Raw genomic sequence first — 20002 nt, 5'->3', positions numbered from 1 at the left:
AATCATACAATCTCTTTCTTTAAAATAAAGGGCCATCCCTGTCAGATGCTGAGCTGGTTTTACTAGAGACGGAGGAGCATGCTGCCCTCCTCAGTGCCTTGTACTAGCCCCTGGCAAATAGCAAATCTTGTGCCACGACAGGTGAGTACAATCTTAGTTGTAAGACTCTTCAACACTAACACTACTTGAATACTTTCAGGTAACAGAAACAGCACTTTTACCCCTGCTAGCCCCTAGTAAGTGCAACTGGAATATTGGTCATTTAGATATTACAGAATCACAGAATGGTTGAGGTTGGAACGGACCTCTGGTCCTCTCAAGTCCAACCCCCTGCTCAAGCAAGGTCACCTAGGATACGCTGCACAGGATCACATCCAAGCATGTTTTGAGTGTCTCCAGAGGAGACTCCACAACCTCTCTGGGCAACCTGTTCCAGTGCTAGCTACAGGCCTCCAACTAGATTTTGTGCCACTAATCATGACTCTCTAAGCTCCGCTTTTTAGCCAGTTCTCAATCCACCTCACTATCCATTTGTCTAGCCTGCACTTCCTGAGCCTGTCTATGAGGATGTTAGGGGGAACAGTCTAAGCCCTACCTAGATACCTAATATAACCTTAAATCTCTAAAAAAAAAATTCACTTAAAAATGGGTCTAAAAGATTTGTTCAGGAGAGACAGGAGAAATAGTATTACCCTAACTGGTCTTTGTTTCCCATCTGCTTTTACATAAACAGCTTTGAACAGGTATTAACAACTTATACTTCTATAACGGTTCTGGCCTGTCTTTATAAACAACAAACCTCAATTTTATTTTTGTCATTCATCAAAATGTTAAAATGTTATGCTGCAAATAGGCTGTAACCAAGCAACCACTGGAGGCTCCCATTTTGATGGAAGAGAGAAAGGATTTCTTACACGACAAACATTCAGTTCAAACAGGGTAAAAGAGATTCCTTCGTGAGTTACTCCAGAAATTTAGTATTAAATTCCAGCAAATTCTACTTACAATGCGGCTGCTGAAAGCAACATGTCGTGAATGAAAAACATCACTGGTATCATCTTCCCCTCCCAATGCAGGGTTACCACAAGGCAACTGATTGAAAGATCTTTTGCTCAAAGGTTCATTCACTGCTCTGCTCTTGTGCCCCCTCCATTTTGACATAAGGCTCAAAGAGCCACACTGACCATCAGGAAAATCCTCATCTTCTGAATCCATCTCTTGATAGGATTCCAACCTCTTTGCTACAGAAAGAGCAACAAAATTATTGTTTTATGAGCAAAAAGAACTTTTTCTAAAATGCTGTCTAGAGGCTTAGGAAACAAAACTTAGTAAGGAATTTAGTACATAGTTTAGTACATACAATACACAATTTTCAAAAGACGTACAGAAATTACGGTGAAAACAGTCTGCAACCCTCTGCGCCTGTGACAACAAAAGAAAGGCTGAACTGATTCCTTGCTGTGGCCAGCAGGGTGTGCCTTTTGCTCACACAAAGCAAGCAATGCCATCTGGCAGTAAAACCAGCATAACCACAAGCAGTTTTTTAATGCACTGCTTTGATTCATGTGTCTACCTGTCAGCATCTCCTCTTTGATCTCATACAGAATACTTGTATTGCCTACCAATGAAATATCAAATGTTTGCAGTCACTAGTACTTGCACAGCACAATGGTAATACAAACTTTGTGTTTTTATCTAGTTAACAAATTAGCTAATTGAATCGAAGATTTTACAACACTCTATATTTCCTCCTGTGTCTGGAGTTGTACCTTCTCCAGGCTCTCAGAAGGCTACAGATAGGCTCCCACAAGACGTATATAGAAAAGATATTCTGATATGAGGTAATTCAGTGAGGCAGCCTGGATAATTCCGGTAACATTGCTTTCTGACTTCTCCGCTGACAAAGGTGCCTAAGATGTAGGTAAGAATACAAGATTTTTGTTTCATAAAGGTACTTACCTTTTGAGCCTAACCACACACTCCCGTGTATATATCCACTTGATTTCTACCTTAACATTAAAGATCTGACTTTAGGATACATTTTATTAGGGTTATTGCATTCTCAAAGGCAGCAGTGTGTTGAATTGGAGCCGTAAGGTATACTCCATAGAAGTGGTACAGGATACATGTAAGCATCTTTTGTGGTAGGGAATAGGATGTTTGAACCCCAAAACACTGGGCAAGCACTGAAACTCTAGTTTTAAAAAAATAAAATAAAAGAGAGAGAGCAAGCGCGAGAGATGACTGACTAGATGGGCAATTTTTCAATGGTCTGGCTCTGAAAACTACAAGGAGAGAAGCAAAATGTAGTAAACATGACTTTCTCCAGAGAAAACAGAGCATTTTGTTTGTGATACATAATAATGTTGAAACTTGGCTATCAGTCCAGCAGCACCTCACATACAGAGTTCAAGTCTCTTACCATACAGCAAAAATATAAGAAGGGATACAAATAACAAGGGAAAATGAATGACTATCAGTGGGACCAGTCTGAATTCACACCTTCCATGAGTGTGTTTTGCCCCACACACCTCAAAGTCCACCTGACCCCTATAAACTTTCAGCTTCTCTGAGAACAGAGAAAGGACACATCATGCAGGCATGTTGTTTCATGTCTTACCGTTTTCCTCATGGCAATATTCCTGTCCTGCAATGCTGCACCTTCGAAAAACCATCTTATTTTCAGTGAGAGTTCCAGTCTTGTCAGAGAAGATATACTGAATCTGGCCAAGGTCTTCAGCAATGTTCAGTGCTCGACACTGAATAGTAGAGTCTGTCTTCTCATGGTAAAAATCCATGTCATTCTGGATTAAATAAATTTGTCCCAATTTGACAATTTCAATTGAAACATAGAGAGAAATTGGGATCAAGACCTACCAAAATAAAACATGAGAATTAAACGAAATCAAGCTCCTTGACCAGTTACAAACTTGAAGCAATTCCCGTGAAGCCGAAGGGTAACTCCAAGGATATAAATAAAAACTTAATATGGCCCATGTTCAAAACAGACCAAAGTTACCTGTAATAAAATGATCATTGTCCAAAACATATTGAACCCTGCTAATGTTGGAGGAATCGATTTCCCATCTGGCTCAGGAATGTTAAAAAAGGGTATTTCCGAATACCTACTTAACCAAATTCCATGGCCTTGAAAACAAGAACAAGATAAAGTGAATCACTTTTATGTAGACTGCACTGCGGTTCAGGGTCATGGTGTTAGTTGTTCTACTCTGCAGTTACCTCTAAATCTTTAAATAATCATTTTCTCTCGAGCTTTTCCTCTAGGGAAACCCCATTTAAATTAATTAACTGCTCAATGCATTCATGAATAAATGTTTTATTGCATTCGTACCAATAGCACATCTATATAGCACCTATCAAAACTAAAGGAATACTAGTTACACTTGCCAAACACTTCAAAAAATAATTTTCAAATTTCTGGCAATGAACTGTCTCATCTCTGCTTGTCCAGGTTTCACGTAACCTGTGTAGACATATCATCAGGTTCTAATCAAACTAATCAGTTTATGGTCTGTGAAATAAATATTGGCATAGAAAAGACTCTATGTAAATCACAAGATTCGTTTACAGTAGGAAACTTAAAACTCAATGGTAAAAGCAGTTTCAGCTAACACATATTGTGATTCCAGTGCATAAGACATGTTTATTAAGTGTAGTTTGAAGAAGTCTTTCTAGACATCTTTTAAATAGCTTTTTGATTTGCCAAAAAATTAGACTATTCAGATTTCAGTACTCAAGCTCACTTTCTAATCAACTCCTAAAATATTAAATCCTTACAACTCTACTCAAACTAAACCTCTCCCCACAATACTGCACACGTATCTCATTTTACCTGAGAATTCCTGAGAAAAATTTTGAGTTCTACCGAACAGCTAATGAGGGAATAGGGAAATAAACTGCAGAAATGGGCTCCAGACCTAAGAACTTTCACCAGAAATAAACCCCTTGACTATACTGCAGATTCAACATGACAACATGAACTCAAAGCTGGCAGCATCCCCGACTGCTAGGGAATTACACAGTAAACGCAGTTTCTGTGATGAGCAGTTAAAATGAATCAGCCTCAAAATCAAACAGTAAGAATTGTAAGACGAAAGAGGGAAATAGAGTTTACAGATTCTTGCTTACCTATCGCCCCAGTTAAGCACATTAAAAGTAGAAGCAGAACACACCAAAGAATGTCAGTGTTCACTCTTCTTTCCAATTTACTGCGCTTGTAATGTGGGCCACTGTTATTCAGCAAGGCTTTGGTTTCATGTCCTGTAACCACAACACAGTTTGAAATTCTCTGCCAGCAGGCATCAGAACTAAAATATATTGCCAAAGCTCTGGGAAAATGGACATTTCTGTTAACTAGTATTTGAACACAGATTCTAAACATAAGTGAAGTAACTAACTGCTCCTACAATATATGAAGTAATTCTGTCCTAAAGAAAACAACAAGATAAATCAAAATCTTGTTCATACATTATCTCATACTGTTAGTAAGATTCCTTCCTATAACAGCAATCATATTCTTGACATTTCTATGTTATTTTTAATATTATTTTCTACATTCTGTACCTGCATTGTAATTATCTGACTGAATATATAAAATTGGTTAGCCTTAAAATACCTGCCCTTTGATACGGAGTACCAAATAACAGCATTAACTTCAATTGTTGACCAGAAAGAACTCCTAAAAAAAGTCACAGATCTCCATGTCCCTTTCAAAATTTGGATTTGTTGCTGCAGCTAACAACAGCTAAGGATCAGTTCACGCTGAACAGAATTGGCCTCTCATGAATAATCAGACATATCCACTCTTTATATTTTTAAAACAGAAACAAAATTAATTCAGACATGCATTCCTAACACTTTGAGCTACCGCTGCCTTATGCTGGATTCAAGCTTGCCATCTCATGGAAAAGAAAAGATACTTCTCTTTGAATGATACTGTTTCTTAGGGCAGTAAGTTAATCTTGTTTGTGAGGAAATCTATGAAAGCCAGGGTGGTTCACTAACCTGCATATACCACAATGCCTACAACAGCTTCTGTGTTTCTTATTGTGCATCCTCGAAGCAGTAAATTCTCCTTGCTGAGGCCTACTCGTTCCTTGCTTGAATGCTCACTGAAAAGACAGCACGTTAGCTTAGTTTACTCTCCAAGTAGATAGGACTCCACCAATTACCAGTCAAACTTTGGAAAAGCATTAGACAGTGTTTTTCCCAGAGCAGCTGTTAGTCACTGGCTGCCATTCTGATGCTTCTGGTTGGACTTTTCAAAAGAATGGGGCACTTGGCACGCTGACTGCCTTTGAAAATCTAGTCATGTAAACAAATTTCCATATGTTTACAAGTTTGGTGTTTGCTAGGTGGCGTATCAGAAGCTGGCAACACTGCTGAAATGAGCTCAGGACAAACACTGAGTCTCAAAGCAGATTACTTCTATTTGGATCGCCAACATCAGACAAATTCAAACACAACTTAGAATCCCATTTTAAAACTACTGTGCACATGGTTACCCCCACGGCATACTTTCACTGCAGGTGAGCCCACTGTTCTCAAGGTTTTTCTCAGAGATGAAGATTTACGTAGGTGTTTGGGTTTTACCCCATATTTCTAGCATATCATTGCCCACTATGAAGAGAGTAGACAATACACCCCTCAAAATTTGAAAATGAGCCACTCCATGAAGTAGTATTTTGTTTTCCTACCACTTATAGGAAAATCATAGACTGCTGAGAATAAAAGAAATAGATGAGGAACTTGGAGCAAAAGGAGTTCGGTCAAGTCAGTGAGAGTTACACAGAACAAGTCAAAGCAGGGGTGGAAGTCAATCCTTCCCATTTCCAATCCTGAGCAATGCAACTCGTCAACCTAGCAGTGGTCCAGACTGAATATTAAGGATATAATTACTGTGCAGATGTCCCATGTCATTAGCAGATTTAAAATAACCATTTCAAATAAGGAATACACAAATGTAAAGCAGCTTGAACAAAGAGGTTGAAAATATTAAATTTTTTTTAAAAAAAAGTGCTAGTAAGCTTCCCCAGCTTACAACCTGCTATTTAGAAAGCCCTTTCTGGAGCTCTGTCTGCTTGGCTGTACTCAGAAATGTAGTGATGCAAACTGACAAAAAAAACCATCCCACATGTTGTAATTATTTTTTAAAGCGAACATTATAAGCTGTCTGAAAATTAACAGGAACACCAAAGCAAATGACAGACACCAAACGTACTTACATAAAGCCTTGGAATCGACTGAGGTCATTGTTAGGGCTTTCACATTCTATTCTACTGGAAAAATTTTCTGGATCAATTTCAGAGACCTAAAACCATAGGAAAAAAAAACAGAATTCAAACCAAATGTGAAGGAACTTAGAAACTTCATAAATTCACAGGTGCAGATTATCACTAACAATTTAGCTTCAAACTCAGGGGTGACTGATCTCAGTATATCTAGAACCCAGGGTAAACCAGACTTACAGGGCATGCAAGGACTTCTCAGGAAATACCAAATCTTGGCAAATACCAGCTGTGTTGCTGATACCTTGAGAAAATGGGAGAGGAGAAAATGGTGGGAAGTGATGAAGAAGGAAGAAACATGCAGTAAGAACATTCAAAAAGCAAAGATTTCCTACGGTTTATTCATTGTGAGGGAAAAATAGACACTGAGCTCTCTGCAAATAGAACTGCTTCCAAACTGTGCTGTTTCTGATTCCATGACCTGTGCTAACACAAAGAAGTTTTTCAAGTAGAATTTTTAATTATGAACTTTACCAATACTGAAGAAATGGCTGTTATGAAAGACTAAAAGTACATGTTGTGAACGAAGAAACAGAAAAGAGCTCTTCAGTAAAGTGATGCAAACATTCTTATTAATAAAGAATGAAACCTGAAAAGAAGTAAGGAAAAAGCCAAAGGCCCTTGGTTTGGAATCAGTGCTTACCAGCAACTGCAGTTGAAATTAATGGGATATGAGTATAGTCAGGATATGTGGAAATCTAGCCTCTGGTGTAACAGAACTGTTTCCAAATTGAGTGCCTTCCACTAACTTTTTGGAAAGTCAGTTGTTCTGTTCTTTAAAGAAAAAGAACAGCCAATTTAAGGTTTCAAACTCCAACACCAAGTCTTTAACGCCCAGTCTTAATTAAAAACACCTGCTATGTAATTACAAGTCACGCAGAAGATTTTATTCCCATAATTAGGTGACTCTCCTCATGAGGAGAATAACAACTGTGGGCTAAAACACAAGCCCATGAATAGAATTTGAAACTCAGAAAGCATAACATTCTATTATTAGTACACGCCTAGTCAGCTTGATAAAAAAAAAAAAAAGTTGTATTTTGCTGCATTGATTTGTTGCACTGTACTAAGTCACGAACAGTCCTAGAGAGGTATCTGCAGTCTCTTTGTAAATGTAATTAACTGTGAAAGATCTTTTTCTTCACTAATCTTTTTCTTGTTTATTTGTATAGGAAATACAAAATTTCTGTAAAACATACTACAGGGTATTGACTAATACTTCTCATGCATTTTGCATTGTGCAACAATTATGCAAAAAAGAGAACAAAGAAAATAAAGATTACCCCCAAAAGGAAGCAAAACAACCAAAGCAGTCGAGTCTTCTCTTCTGCATTCTCACTAACAACCTAGCTTCAAACTTGAGAATGACTGATCTCAGCATATCTAGAACCCAGGGTAAACCAGACTTACAGGGCATGCAAGGACTTCTGGAATTATGTCTACTGTATGTCAATAAAAACAGAGATGACTAAAACTACATCCAAAAGGAAGCATCTTGGAATGGGCACTCAGCTCTTCCTAGGCCAGAAGAAATTTATAGTATAGTCCTCTTCATTTACAATCTTAATTTCTTCAGAGTAAATACTGGAAGATTTTGTCCCTTACTTCTTGAGACACTTTGCTATGTTTCCCAGAACAAAAGAGAAGCTTTTCCATAGTAGAATAAAAGCCACCTGAATTTTGTGAAAGGGTCTCTGTAGAAGTACCAAAAAGAAGGTTGAAAGGCAGATAGTAAAGATGGCAACAGAATGAGATAGCTTTGGGTGATGATTTCTGCATCAGCCTCTCTCCACTGGAATGGGGAGGGAGCCAGCTTCCCAAGGCCAGGCTTGCAGTTTTGGCTGCATCACGCTTCTGACAGTCAATATAGTTTGATAATATGGCACTGGAATGGGGTGCACAGCCAAGGTGGATGAGGAAAACTGGTAACTCTTTTTAACAACTCTGAAGAAAAGGACAGCACTTTCCCCTCTACTAGGTTTGAGGATGTTGCAGCTAGGACTGGGTTCAGTCACTGGCCACATGAGCTGCGAAGCTAACAGTGTGGTCCTGCGGCCTCTCTTTTAACACGGAAAACTCATTGCTTACAGTGACCTAGTGTTAATGGTATTTCGGCTTCACCATCCCAGTGGACTTATGCACGGTTTGGCTAACCAGATGAGGCAGAGAAGGAAAAGGAGATTAATTCTTTCTTAATGGAAAACAACTTTTGACTCTCCAGAAGGCAGTAGAGTAATGTCAATTTATTCAATATCAAAATATCCTCAGAGAGTAGATTCTCAGTTGTTTGGGGTATTTCTCTAGGAACGCCAAGATGGTTAGAGACACTGTGTTCTGTTCCTTGTTATCAGCTCTGTTACCTACGTGGTCTCTTGAGTTATCTCCCTAAATTCTTTCCTATTGTCATATAAGCACTTCAAAAAGATTATGCTATTCTAAGTCACTAGAAAATAATATTTGACTAAGGGGGTTTCAGGTCCTGTTTCGTGCTTCAATTTTGCCTGGCCTTCTCTTAAAGGAATCCCAAGGGCAAGAACAGCTGCCTCATTGACAACCTTTGCTTCCACTTGCTAAGAGTCACAAAGAAGACAATGTTCTAAGTAGGTCAGTTCTTCTTAGTCCTTTAGATATCCCTTAATTAGATTTAGTTTCTTCCTATTTTTCTGAGATACTTAAAAAAGACGGTATGCAAGTAGTCAGCTGAGCGGGCAGGTAGCCAGCTAACTACTGCAAACAGCACCACTCAGTCTGAGTTTGTGCAGATGAAGCCTCTGGTTGGACCTGAGCTGTCAGGAGGTTGGAGGTGTGTGAAGTTGATTAGGCCTCTATATTCACAATCTATCCAGTTCCAATGAGAAGACCCTAGAATTATACAAATTTTTGTCCATTTGAGGACAAAAATGAGCAGTTTTTGATGGTGAAGAAATCACCACTTTTTTAGATAGTATTACTCTTCCCAGCATTTTGGTGTTAAGTTTTCCAGAAACAGAGCAAGTGGTCTCTTTCTTGAGTGAGACCAAAATCAAACCTTGGAACCATGAATTGGTAAGAGATCAGAGTCATCTCAGTGTGATAGCCTACAGAGGCATTTGAATTTTGGCTCTTCTAATGATACATATCTACATAGAGATCAAATAGGCCTTTCAACAGAAAACAGTATAACAGAAAGGAGTAAAAAAAGGATGCATATCTCTGTAAGAGGATGACAGAGATAAGAAACATCATATCATGGCTTTAATTTTACCATACTTATAAGTATCAGAGGACTCACAGGAAGGTACTCCTCCTCACCTCCTCATCACTGCTGAAAATGCAGCGTTCTTGTGATTTTATCTCCAGAGGGACTAAATATTCTGTTCTTACAGATAGCACCAAGTCTTCTCTGCTGTCGCATTCAGTGTGGTTTGCTTCAGCAGCAGAACTCAGTACCAAATGTGCTGAAGACTGAACAAAAGTCATTTTTTTTTTCTTTTGACACCATCTTCTTTGTGCCTGTCTCCAGGATTCATCTACTAGACTTACTGCTAATTGAGGTTGGTGTGTCTGGTATTAGAACAACGGCAGTTATGTCTTCAGGATCTGAAATGGCTTTTATGAATTGCTTATAAAGCTCTAATCATGTGATTTCCAGGTTGGAAAAGCAAAGATTCACTGAGTTTCCACCACCACTTGCTAGGCAGAAAACTGCTGAGAGCCAGTGATGTTCAGTCTTCAAGGGAAGACGACCCAGTTAACACTGTTCACAGTAGGCTGTTGCAGAAAATCAGAAAGATTCCAAAGGTTTTAGAAATCATTGAAGGAATAGAGTTAGAGCTAAAAGTACACTTGCAATAAGAAAAAAAACAATGAAAGAGAGACTATCAGGGGCAGATCAGGTATACAGCTCTATTCTAAAAAAAAATCTGATTTCTTCCTCACGAAATTTTAAGTACCATAAGCAACTTCCTGATACATACTGAGTATTTATACTGGCTTGTGTCACTTGAAATAGGGCTCTCTTATTCTGCAGTAAGTAAGCTCACAGAAGTTTCTATGATTCTATGATTCTAAATTTGCTCCAAAATAACTCCAGACACAAACTAAAACTACTTTTATCTGGTTAGTTTGCTTTCAGATGGGGATTGTTGAGCTACCAAAAACTAGGTAATCTAGAAAGCTGGGGTTGTTTTTAGTTGACCACCTGGCATGTTGACTTTCTTAATCGAACAGAAACGCACAATTATCACCTGCTCTGAATATCCTCTCACCACCTGCCTCTGCTTTAGATTGGTTTCTCCATCAAGACCTGCTGTTTCAATATAACAGATTCCATCCAGGTCAGTAGAATATAACAGCACCATGTCAGCAGGAATGATTTCATTACATGAAAGCCGGATGAAGTCCCCAACGTTGACATTTTTCCAGCACTCATCCATGTATTTCTTCTCTTTTCTAAAATATATAAAAAATAATAATTAAAAAAAGCAATCTGAAAGCTCAGAAATACCCTGTACTAGAAGATAACTATACTAGTTAATCTTTGCTTTCAAGTCATAAAAAAAACTCAGGACAAATATAATTACAAATAATCAGCTCCTGGGTCCCAGCCCTGTCTTATTGCGAATTGCATTCCAGTCATCCTCACAGAATTACTTTAGCACCATTTAAAATTCAGGCCATTTGCTTCCTGTATTTTTATTACTGCCAGAAAGAGAGTAGTGTTTTTAAAAGTGTTTCTTTGGGTGATGTTTTCTTGCAACTATACAAACAAAAACATTAAACTTTCTTCTCTTCTGATAAGGTCTTTGAAACCCAGATGTCTGCTCTCCTGATACGATAAACACCTACCAGGAAGCAAAGAATATTCAACCATTTAACCAATGCTCTCAACAAATACTTGTATTTACATGCTTTTAAAATATCTCTTCCATTATTTTTGAACATAAAGTAGCAAGACCCTACAACATGTAGAGAAGCTATTAAGAATTCAGGCCCTAAGCATTCAGACTTGAAATTCTTTATTATTGTTATGAAATATCCAGTTGTGACATGTGTAAGTTTGAGCTATCTTCAATTTTCCATTTGTACCTGCTGTACTGTCCTCAGCTGTCACAAAAATTCTCCTTTTATGTAAACACAGCAGTTTATTGCAAACACAATTAGAGTGGTAAATAGGATGCAAGGTAACAAGCAATAAGAAGTGCTTCATGAGCTAGCTAGATGCACACAGCAGTAGGTACTGCAATGTGTGTGTTAGGACACACACAGATACTGTTGCAACCACTACACATGTCCGGCTGCAGCATATTTTTGGTACCAACCACAGACTAATCCTAGAGCCATAGCTTTAGGATTAAAGAGAGGAACATGCATTCTCCACAGGCCTGGTTTCTCAGTCATCCAGACTGGGATATAGTCTGGGTTGTGCTGGGGCCTGCCTTCCACCTGTGCTTCCTGTCCTGGGTCTTGTCCTGGCATAGCTCAGAAGCTCACTCGCACTGGAGAGCTGGCACGCACCTGTGTTCCACAGTACAGACACAGGCTAATAAACTAAGCAATACGGTAGTTTTATGCAGACTAGCTTTGGCATACTAACTTTAATCAAAGTACTAGTTACATAAAATGCTCCTGAAAAACACTTAAATATAAAGATACTTTCAACAACAAAGAAAACAACAGAAAAATATCTCCTATGCTATGCCTTGCACCTGTACCTTTCAGACCTGCATTATCTGACAGTACCCCTTATAAAACTCTTCTCTACAAGAAAAGGGCACAAAGACCACACAATTAACAAGTGTTTTGATACCAATTTCTCCAGTGAAGATAAAGTGAAGGTAGTTAAACTGCTTTCAATGTGCAAGCAAGGCAGAACCAGGAAACAGTAAAAGCTAACGTAAAATTAAGCCAACATAAACCACTTATCTCTTTCCTCCTCAACATGCTCATCACTAGTTTTCTAAGCAGAGAAAAAAATGGGACAATTGAAAGCATGTAAAATTTAATTAAGGCAACAGTAATGTCTATGAGAAGACAGATGGATTCAAAAACATTCCTAGAATTTACATATAATATCAATACATTCCCTTAAATTAAGGGAAAATAAGAGCTGAAAAAGGATTTCTACAACAAATTAACCAAAACAAAGCCTTAAAAGGCCTAAAAATGGAGGTAAAGAGGAAAAAGGAAAGAAGATTTGCAGAAGCAGGATGCGATTCACATACCAAAGATATGACTTAAGCTTTGATCAAACTGAGCTCAGTCTTACTTTCCCTGTGCTATTGCTTCTATACATACCTTCAAGGGTGCTCACACAGTAAAGCAACTTAGGGAGCTCAGCCAGCTGAAAAATAATAAGCTGTTTTGCTTAGAAATACCTTTCTGGTATTGGAAACTACATCAGCATAAAGTTAGGTGTAGTCCAATTTACCCTCCTAAGAAGCAAAGTGAGTCCAAAGAGAGCGTAACACCCACTGGAACAGAACGCTCTGGTCACCCGTAACAGCCCCTTCGCCTCGCTCCTCCAGCGCGGCGGAAGGGATTTCAGCAGGGAAACTCCTCCCAGCAGGAAACTGGGAGAGATTTACTTTTACTATGTCCACCTTGTATCTAGAAGAGTTAGAGAAAGAATGGAAATAGAAACGTAAGCAAGATAAAATAAGCTTAAAGAAAGGAGTAACACTACAAATGTTATAGTGAGATCTGGACTGACAGGATGAAGGAAAAAGGAAAGAAAGAAAAAAAAAGAGAGAGAAAGAGAAGATTGATAAAATCTAAAGTGAAAGCTGCAGTTTTCTGCCGCTGACTTCTACAGTAATTTTTCAAAGTGGTAAAACCTTGGAATCTGCAAAACCACAGAAATATTTGGAAATAAGTGACAAAGCAACCTTTTGATTTATCCTTGAAGCAATTATTGACAACAAATTAAAAGGAGAAAAACACATATATGCACATATATTTCTCACATCCCTAGATTTCTTCTTACCACCATGTATTGTTCTGAGAATTATGAAGACCAGCTTGTCTACACTGTCAATGCTGAGAATTAGCCCTCAACAGATGGTAAAGATTCCTCTTTAAAATCACCACCTATTTAATAAATGTGAGACAGAGTACATGGTGCTTATTTTTCTTTTTTTTATTTGCTGCAGTTGGACAACTCTAACTTTCTTTTTACAAGACTAGAGATTGGAACAGGAGAGGGTAACGAAGACTCTTCTGGAAAGAACTATTCTTGCTTAATTGCATAAAGAAAAATTCGATATTAAGTTATACCTGCCTTTCAAATATATACAATGTATATATATTATATATATTACATATATATATATATATATATTTGTTGCATACAAATGTATTTGTAAAGGATGGTAATTGTAACATATCCATATCCAACATTTCGAATGAAACAGTTGAGGCCAGTTCAAGAAGGAAGAAGCGGAAAAGGTGGTACTGGCCAGCAAAGTCATCCTCCTCCCTACTGCTGCAGCCACGGCCAGATCACGCACATGTTCTTCATCCAGTTCAGTGCCAAGTCAGCTAGCAAACTTAACAGTCTTTAGTAATAACAAAACAGGAGACTAAATGGATGTTTTCTGTCATATGCACCTTACCACAGCTTTAATGAAATGAGACAAACTATATGATTTTAAGAGATGCTTAAAAAACAGAATACTTTGTGATTCATGGTTATTTAAATAAACTCATACTGGTTTAAATGCTAACTTTTAAAAAAGACAGGAGGACTTGCAGAACTAAGGATTCAAAGTCATAGCAACAATTGCATACTTAGGTGCACATTAACACATATTTACTGATTTTTGACATGTTTTCTTATCCCACAAGGGAAAGATGAGCAGAAAAAGAAACTTAAAGAACTCTATCTTATTTTCTCCCATTTTCAAGACAGAAACAAGCTTGTCTGGAAAGAGCAACCTCAGCTTCTGTGTATTTAAGGCCAAGTACAATAATTCTGATATCAAATGGATAAATTCCAGTCTTTGACAGAAAATCCTAGAAGCTGCAAGTTGAAAACTCTGAAACTACAGGTGTTAAAGACATGTTATAAAGAAAAAGAAATGAGAAAAAAAAACAGATTTAGTAAAAAGCACAGAAAACTAGCATGTAGTTGTTTGGGTAGATTTATCAAGGGCACTGAGACTGGTATCTTTTGTCATGAAGAACAGAGCACAGTGAAACTTGTATTTATTACAATCATTAACTTTTTATAACAGCAAGGCTCACAAGAGTTCAAGAAGTGAGGACCACCAGTCTTCCTCAAAATGTTTAATGCAAAACATCTTCAGCTACCAATGGGTGGCCCACCAATTTTCAAGTATGACAGCTATTGCTTAGTTATGTTGAGATAAGAAGATCCATTATAGTAGGCACTTGTCTCAGTAGCTATGTAGATACCAATATCTAATGTGTAAGTAAAATTATGCAAAGGCAACATGCACAAGGTATACAACATGTCAAGATGAAAAAATACAGTAAAAAAAATAACTGGAAATCGCATTCACCAATATCTACTTCTTCAGCAGATTTAGAATTGACATGAATATGCTTAAGTAAACACATGCACTGGAAGAATCATTCAAATTTCTAAGGGATTCTCACTAAACTGATTAAGAAATTCTGAACCCTAATGTTGGATTAATTACATTTAAGATAAAACAGTTCATACACAATGAACAATCATTTCTGTACCAGTAAGCTTTAATTCTCCTAAACCATGCCTTCAAATTTGTTTTTAAAACTAAATTATAAAAAATAAAATAATGAGGAAATTAAGAAGAAAAATAAGTTGCAAAAGCTACATATTTATAGGCACAATAAGACATTTTTGCAAATGACTAATATGGGCACTCCTTACTTCACAACATTTTTGGGGAAGGAACCAAGACAGAAAAAAAATTATAAATCACTTCTGTTTCATTAACATTGATATGAGATTGTACAAAGAGTCACTAACACAAAGAGTAATCGGGAATATATACTGTAAACTCCAGCTTTCTGCACCCAATTTTTTCAGGGTACATGACACAATTCATAGCAGAAATAATCCAGCTTCTATTTTAAACCCTCTTCGCAGACATGAAAAAGAAACTTCTCTTTACTAATAGCTCAATTATTTTCTTGTTTTAAGCTCAAATTTTTACAGGCTGATTAAAACATTTCTGGGAAAGCTACTGCTAATATTAGGCATTTGTGTCTGCAAAAAAAAAAAAAAAGAAACTATAAAAAAGCTATTTGTTTTCTCTTTGATTATAGAAAATGATAGTCCAGATTATTTCTACAGTTATGAACTAGTTCTTAAAATCATAATCATCTTACATTCAACAGAACATGTCAAAGACCAGAAACTAGAGATCACATCTGCTGAGTAACATCATAACATACTTAATAGTTATGTAGTACTAGATTGTAATCTTCCTGCTTGAGCTAGTTATGGTCAGTGTGTTGCCTTCACTAGGAAAGACATGTCTTCAACAAATTTCATAAGGTCTGAGCAGTAACATACAGTACGGGTGAAGTCCTAGACTATGTTTCAAGTGCCTTTCTTTTCATTGAAGTGCCTAGCTGCCAATCTGTTCTCTCTTACAGGTGCTATTATTTGTAGTGGCTATTATAGTAAATGAAAAGTTTTTTTTCAAATACGCTCGTTTCCGTGTGACTACAAAGCATCCAAGACAGGAAAAGTGACTTCCGTTTATCCTTTACAGCTGCATTTTACAGACTTTGAGTGAATCTTAAAACAGCTTTTTAAATAGGCATAGATGAAAAAAAGGGATGTGGGCAGCACCAATACGCTTTTTGCCAGTTAATTTAAAATGTGATCTGTTTGCTTTCCTGCTTTTTAATTATTCGTGCATAATAGCTGCCCTATCAGCAAACCTGCAGTTCAGTACTGTGGAACAGACACTAACATCTGTACCAAACTATGTGATACATTCAAATGAAAATAACCTTATTCTGTTTGGCAAAATCTTATTTCATGATGAGCACATCCTGATAGCATCAACGAGTTTTGCTAATATAAAATGACAGATTAGTAACCCTTGGGTTTCTATGACCCCCTACAGTGATTTTTAACTAAAAATGTGCCTCCAAAACAAATAATCTGTCTGTACAAAAAAAAAAGGAACTAGTCAAACTATCTTGGTTAATAAAGTACAAACTCATGCATCAATACTCTTGCTTCAACTACAGAATAAATTATTTCTGTGAAGTTTACACTAATGTGGTATCTATTTAACTAAACTGGTCATCAAGACTCAACTGGGCAAGTCCCTGAGTAACCTGATCTAATTAGACCTGCTTTCAGCAGGGCTGCACTAGATGACCTCCAGAGGCTCCTTCCAACCAAAATTATTCTGTGATTCTATGACTATTCAAAAAGTAAACCAGAAGATTTTTCAATAGCTTTTCCAGATATGCTCATAATCACTTTAATAATAGTAAGTGAAAAAGATGGTTGTCCCTTACCTGCTATACACTTTGGTTAGTAAGTTGTTTATCTGTTTATCCATTTTATATTTTGAGTAATCCTCCAGACCATCCTTCACTGCAATAATTGTCAGTACTACCACCAGAGGTAGCATTGTAATTTCTTTCTGGAAGGCTTCCACCATAGGAACCCAGTTTAAAACTACTAAAAACAGGAAATATAAGTTGGCAACTCTGAAACAAAGAACAAACATTAAGAGTTAGCTATGCTAGCAGAGAATCACCCTCATTCCCCCCACTCAGTGCTATATAGAGATCTAAGTTGACAGTAATTCATCTCTTCTCCACTCCATTTACAATTTAAGAACAAAGTATCTAAGTTCTGATTTCAGTCTCTAGTCAAAATACACTTGGCTGGAATGTTGTTGAATATGCATGATCAGAAGATGCAGAAACAGATTTTTCTGTGTTTCCAGCCCTCCCATCTGGGTTACATACATTTACCAGCGAGGCTTTCATGAATGTGAACTCTCTCAAATTTCGAGGACTTTTAACCTGAATTATATTATCTCCTGTGGAAGGTAACTTATTTTCAAGGAGCTACCCTGCTACTTTCCTGTATAACTTTCCAAATCAGCAGTCCTCCAAGCAGAAGGAGGATGAAAAAAATGGCCAGAGTTAGAAGTGACAGAAGGGGAGGAACACCTTAATAACCCCAAGAGTGGAATGGAGGGCAATGACACAATCTATGAAGAAAAGATACTCAAGAGATCCTGGCCAAATAATGAATCTTTTCAGAAGTGATAGGCAGGTCAGGAAAGAAGAATTTTTTAAAAAATTCATCTATATATTAACACATATATTTATATAAAAGGATTCCAATTCAGAAGGATTTCACATTCAAAATACAACAGCTCATTACCTGTGAAATTGTTCAAATAAATTCCGTGGTATAAAATTCAATACAGTATACTTAGTAGTCCGTATTCTGTTGTTCATGTACAGCTTTGATACCTTTTCATACTCTTCCTTAAAATGTCCCAAACAAGGTATAACTATCCTATGTTTGCCGATGATTTTTGATGATTGATAGCACTTGTTACTTGAATTGCTGCTGTTGCTACCTTCTCTGCCTTCTGTAGATACCAGTCGCTGCCAACAGTATCGGGCCCAGCGGATAGGATCTGCCATTCTGCCTAAAAGGTTTTGTAACTCAAGGAGTGTCCTCTATCTAGAAACATGTCAAAATAAGGCAAGTTATGCAATAGTCTATAAAAGCTTTTTAACTAAAAAGTTAAAGTTACACTTTTGAAGACACCTAGGAAAAAATCATTTACATGCTTTGATTTGAAAAAAGAACAGATAGTCAATACCTTATGTGAGGTTGGGAACTTCTGCTTCAGTGGTCTATTGGTCTTTATGTAAGTTGAATTTATCTGAATTGATTACTCTGTTTAAAATGCACAGTATTTTTGTCAATGCTTTATAAAAGAAAACAAATTGGACTCCAATATTCTCTGCTATTGATTACAGACTTGATTTTTTTTCCCCAATAGAGAGCTTTCATTTTGCTATTTTATAATACCAGAGGTATAACAATACTATAACAATATAGTTTAAATCTGTACTGATCTCTGTAGTTGTAAGTACTACAGCATGCATCATAGCAGCACTTGAGACTTGAGAAATCCAAATGAGAATGTTACGCGGGGTTATAGAATGACTGCTAAAGTAAATGATATTGGGCAATTTTACTTAGAAAATTAGGTCTGGATGAAGATGTCTGTCTACTGCAAGAGAATACACTTTTATACACACTTTTATATTAACCATGAGGTGAGGCATCCTTCAATCTTTCAAAAAATTCCTATTTAGGCAATAAACTGCTCAATTCTTTTTACAGCTCTCAATAGTCAGTATGCTGTATCACAGTAATGCCTTACACTGATTTAAGCCTCTAAAGTCTAAAAGATTCTGTAAAGTCTACAGCAAAACTGATAATTCACTCCAACAGTTAAGAACTGCTCTGGGACTGCAGTACTGCTTCTTGCACCTATCATAAGATTTGTTCTTACAAACGAATTTTGAAAAAAACAAAAAAAAAACTATGCTAAAAGAATATATGCCACAACTAGTCTCTCTAGTTTCATGTTTCTATTAAGCTCCCAATTCTGGTAGATGTTCCTGTGGGCGTGCAGCAGAATTTCCACCTATCCTCAGGTGTCTCAGAGATTTGGCCCTTGTGTCTTAAGAATGCTACATTAGACAACGATAATTTTGCCTTTATTTGTATTATTTTTCTTCTGCTAAAGCCTGAACTGTCTTTCAGCAATCTAACTTTCCCAAAGCAACAATAAAGACCACAAACTGCATTCCCCAAAACACTGACACATCACTCAAGATTCAGACCACCATCTATCCTGACTTACCTGAGTTTTGGTTCTTTTTCTACCACATTAGTTCTATTTCTATATCAATACATACAGTAATACCTCATGCAAACTGCCTGCCCTACGTTCCCTTGTGCTGTAGTACGGTGAACCAAGCTGCTAATTCTGCAGAAGGCATCGTTCTGGAAGGAGTCCTTATCTCAGTCCTTGCTGACAATTGATGGCCTTTATTAAACCTGTCAGTCAGCAGTACAGCAAGAGGCATCTACGTACAGCCTCACAACACAGGCAAGGCACCGTCGATGAACAGCACTAAGTAGCTTTCACGGTCAAAAACCCCTCTTACTACTGAATCAGAAAAGTCAGGAGAATTCTTGTCAGCTGAGGGAAGAGAGAGAAATTCCACAGCAACATTCCTCCTCTATTCACCTTAGATAAGTTCTAGGAATCTATTCAGGAATTTATATTTTCCTAAAGGAAGTTAAAGTTCATAGGTACAGGCGATACTCTATTTAGCAGAACACTCACTACAGTCAGAAAAGCACTTTTAGGCACATGAACCATTCTTTAATATAAGCTCAAAACTATATGAATTTTTTTTAAATGAATAGTTGATACCCTTGATAGTACTTCTTCCAAGGAGAGAGCATCCTATATTTATTTAAAACCTATAGCTTGTTTGAGCCCCAAATCATTTTATCAGTGCAGCTACTACTGGCTGGGATTACTTTCTTTCCATCTGGTCTCTTACTAACTGCATATACTATAGCAAAATATCAGTAAAAATTTGCACATTTGGTTGACTCATATATAGTAGGCAAGCCCTATGCCAAGTTACACTACTATCCTATGTCCCATTTTCAGATTGACATATTC

General features: G+C 37.2%; 1 protein-coding gene across 1 annotated transcript in view; it reads right to left on the bottom strand.

Moving 5' to 3' along the window:
• Positions 1-17959, bottom strand: part of ATP10D (ATPase phospholipid transporting 10D (putative)) — a 38334-nt gene extending 20375 nt beyond the window's left edge. The window contains exons 1-9 of the mRNA XM_062575515.1: positions 17659-17959; positions 16776-16970; positions 10535-10739; positions 6246-6331; positions 5026-5132; positions 4150-4281; positions 3020-3147; positions 2621-2873; positions 1006-1241 (exon numbers count right to left, since the gene is read on the bottom strand). Coding sequence (XP_062431499.1) covers positions 1006-1241; positions 2621-2873; positions 3020-3147; positions 4150-4281; positions 5026-5132; positions 6246-6331; positions 10535-10739; positions 16776-16970; positions 17659-17927 — 1611 coding nt within the window. The 5' untranslated portion in view covers positions 17928-17959. The remainder of the gene's footprint in view (positions 1-1005; positions 1242-2620; positions 2874-3019; positions 3148-4149; positions 4282-5025; positions 5133-6245; positions 6332-10534; positions 10740-16775; positions 16971-17658) is intronic.
• Between the last annotated feature and the right edge of the window lie 2043 nt (positions 17960-20002).

This window comes from Rhea pennata, chromosome 4, assembly GCF_028389875.1.
Source record: "Rhea pennata isolate bPtePen1 chromosome 4, bPtePen1.pri, whole genome shotgun sequence".
Lineage (NCBI taxonomy): Eukaryota > Metazoa > Chordata > Aves > Rheiformes > Rheidae > Rhea > Rhea pennata.
The sequence above is the reverse complement of the archived record's forward strand: the minus strand, read 5'-3'. Positions and strand labels throughout refer to the sequence as shown.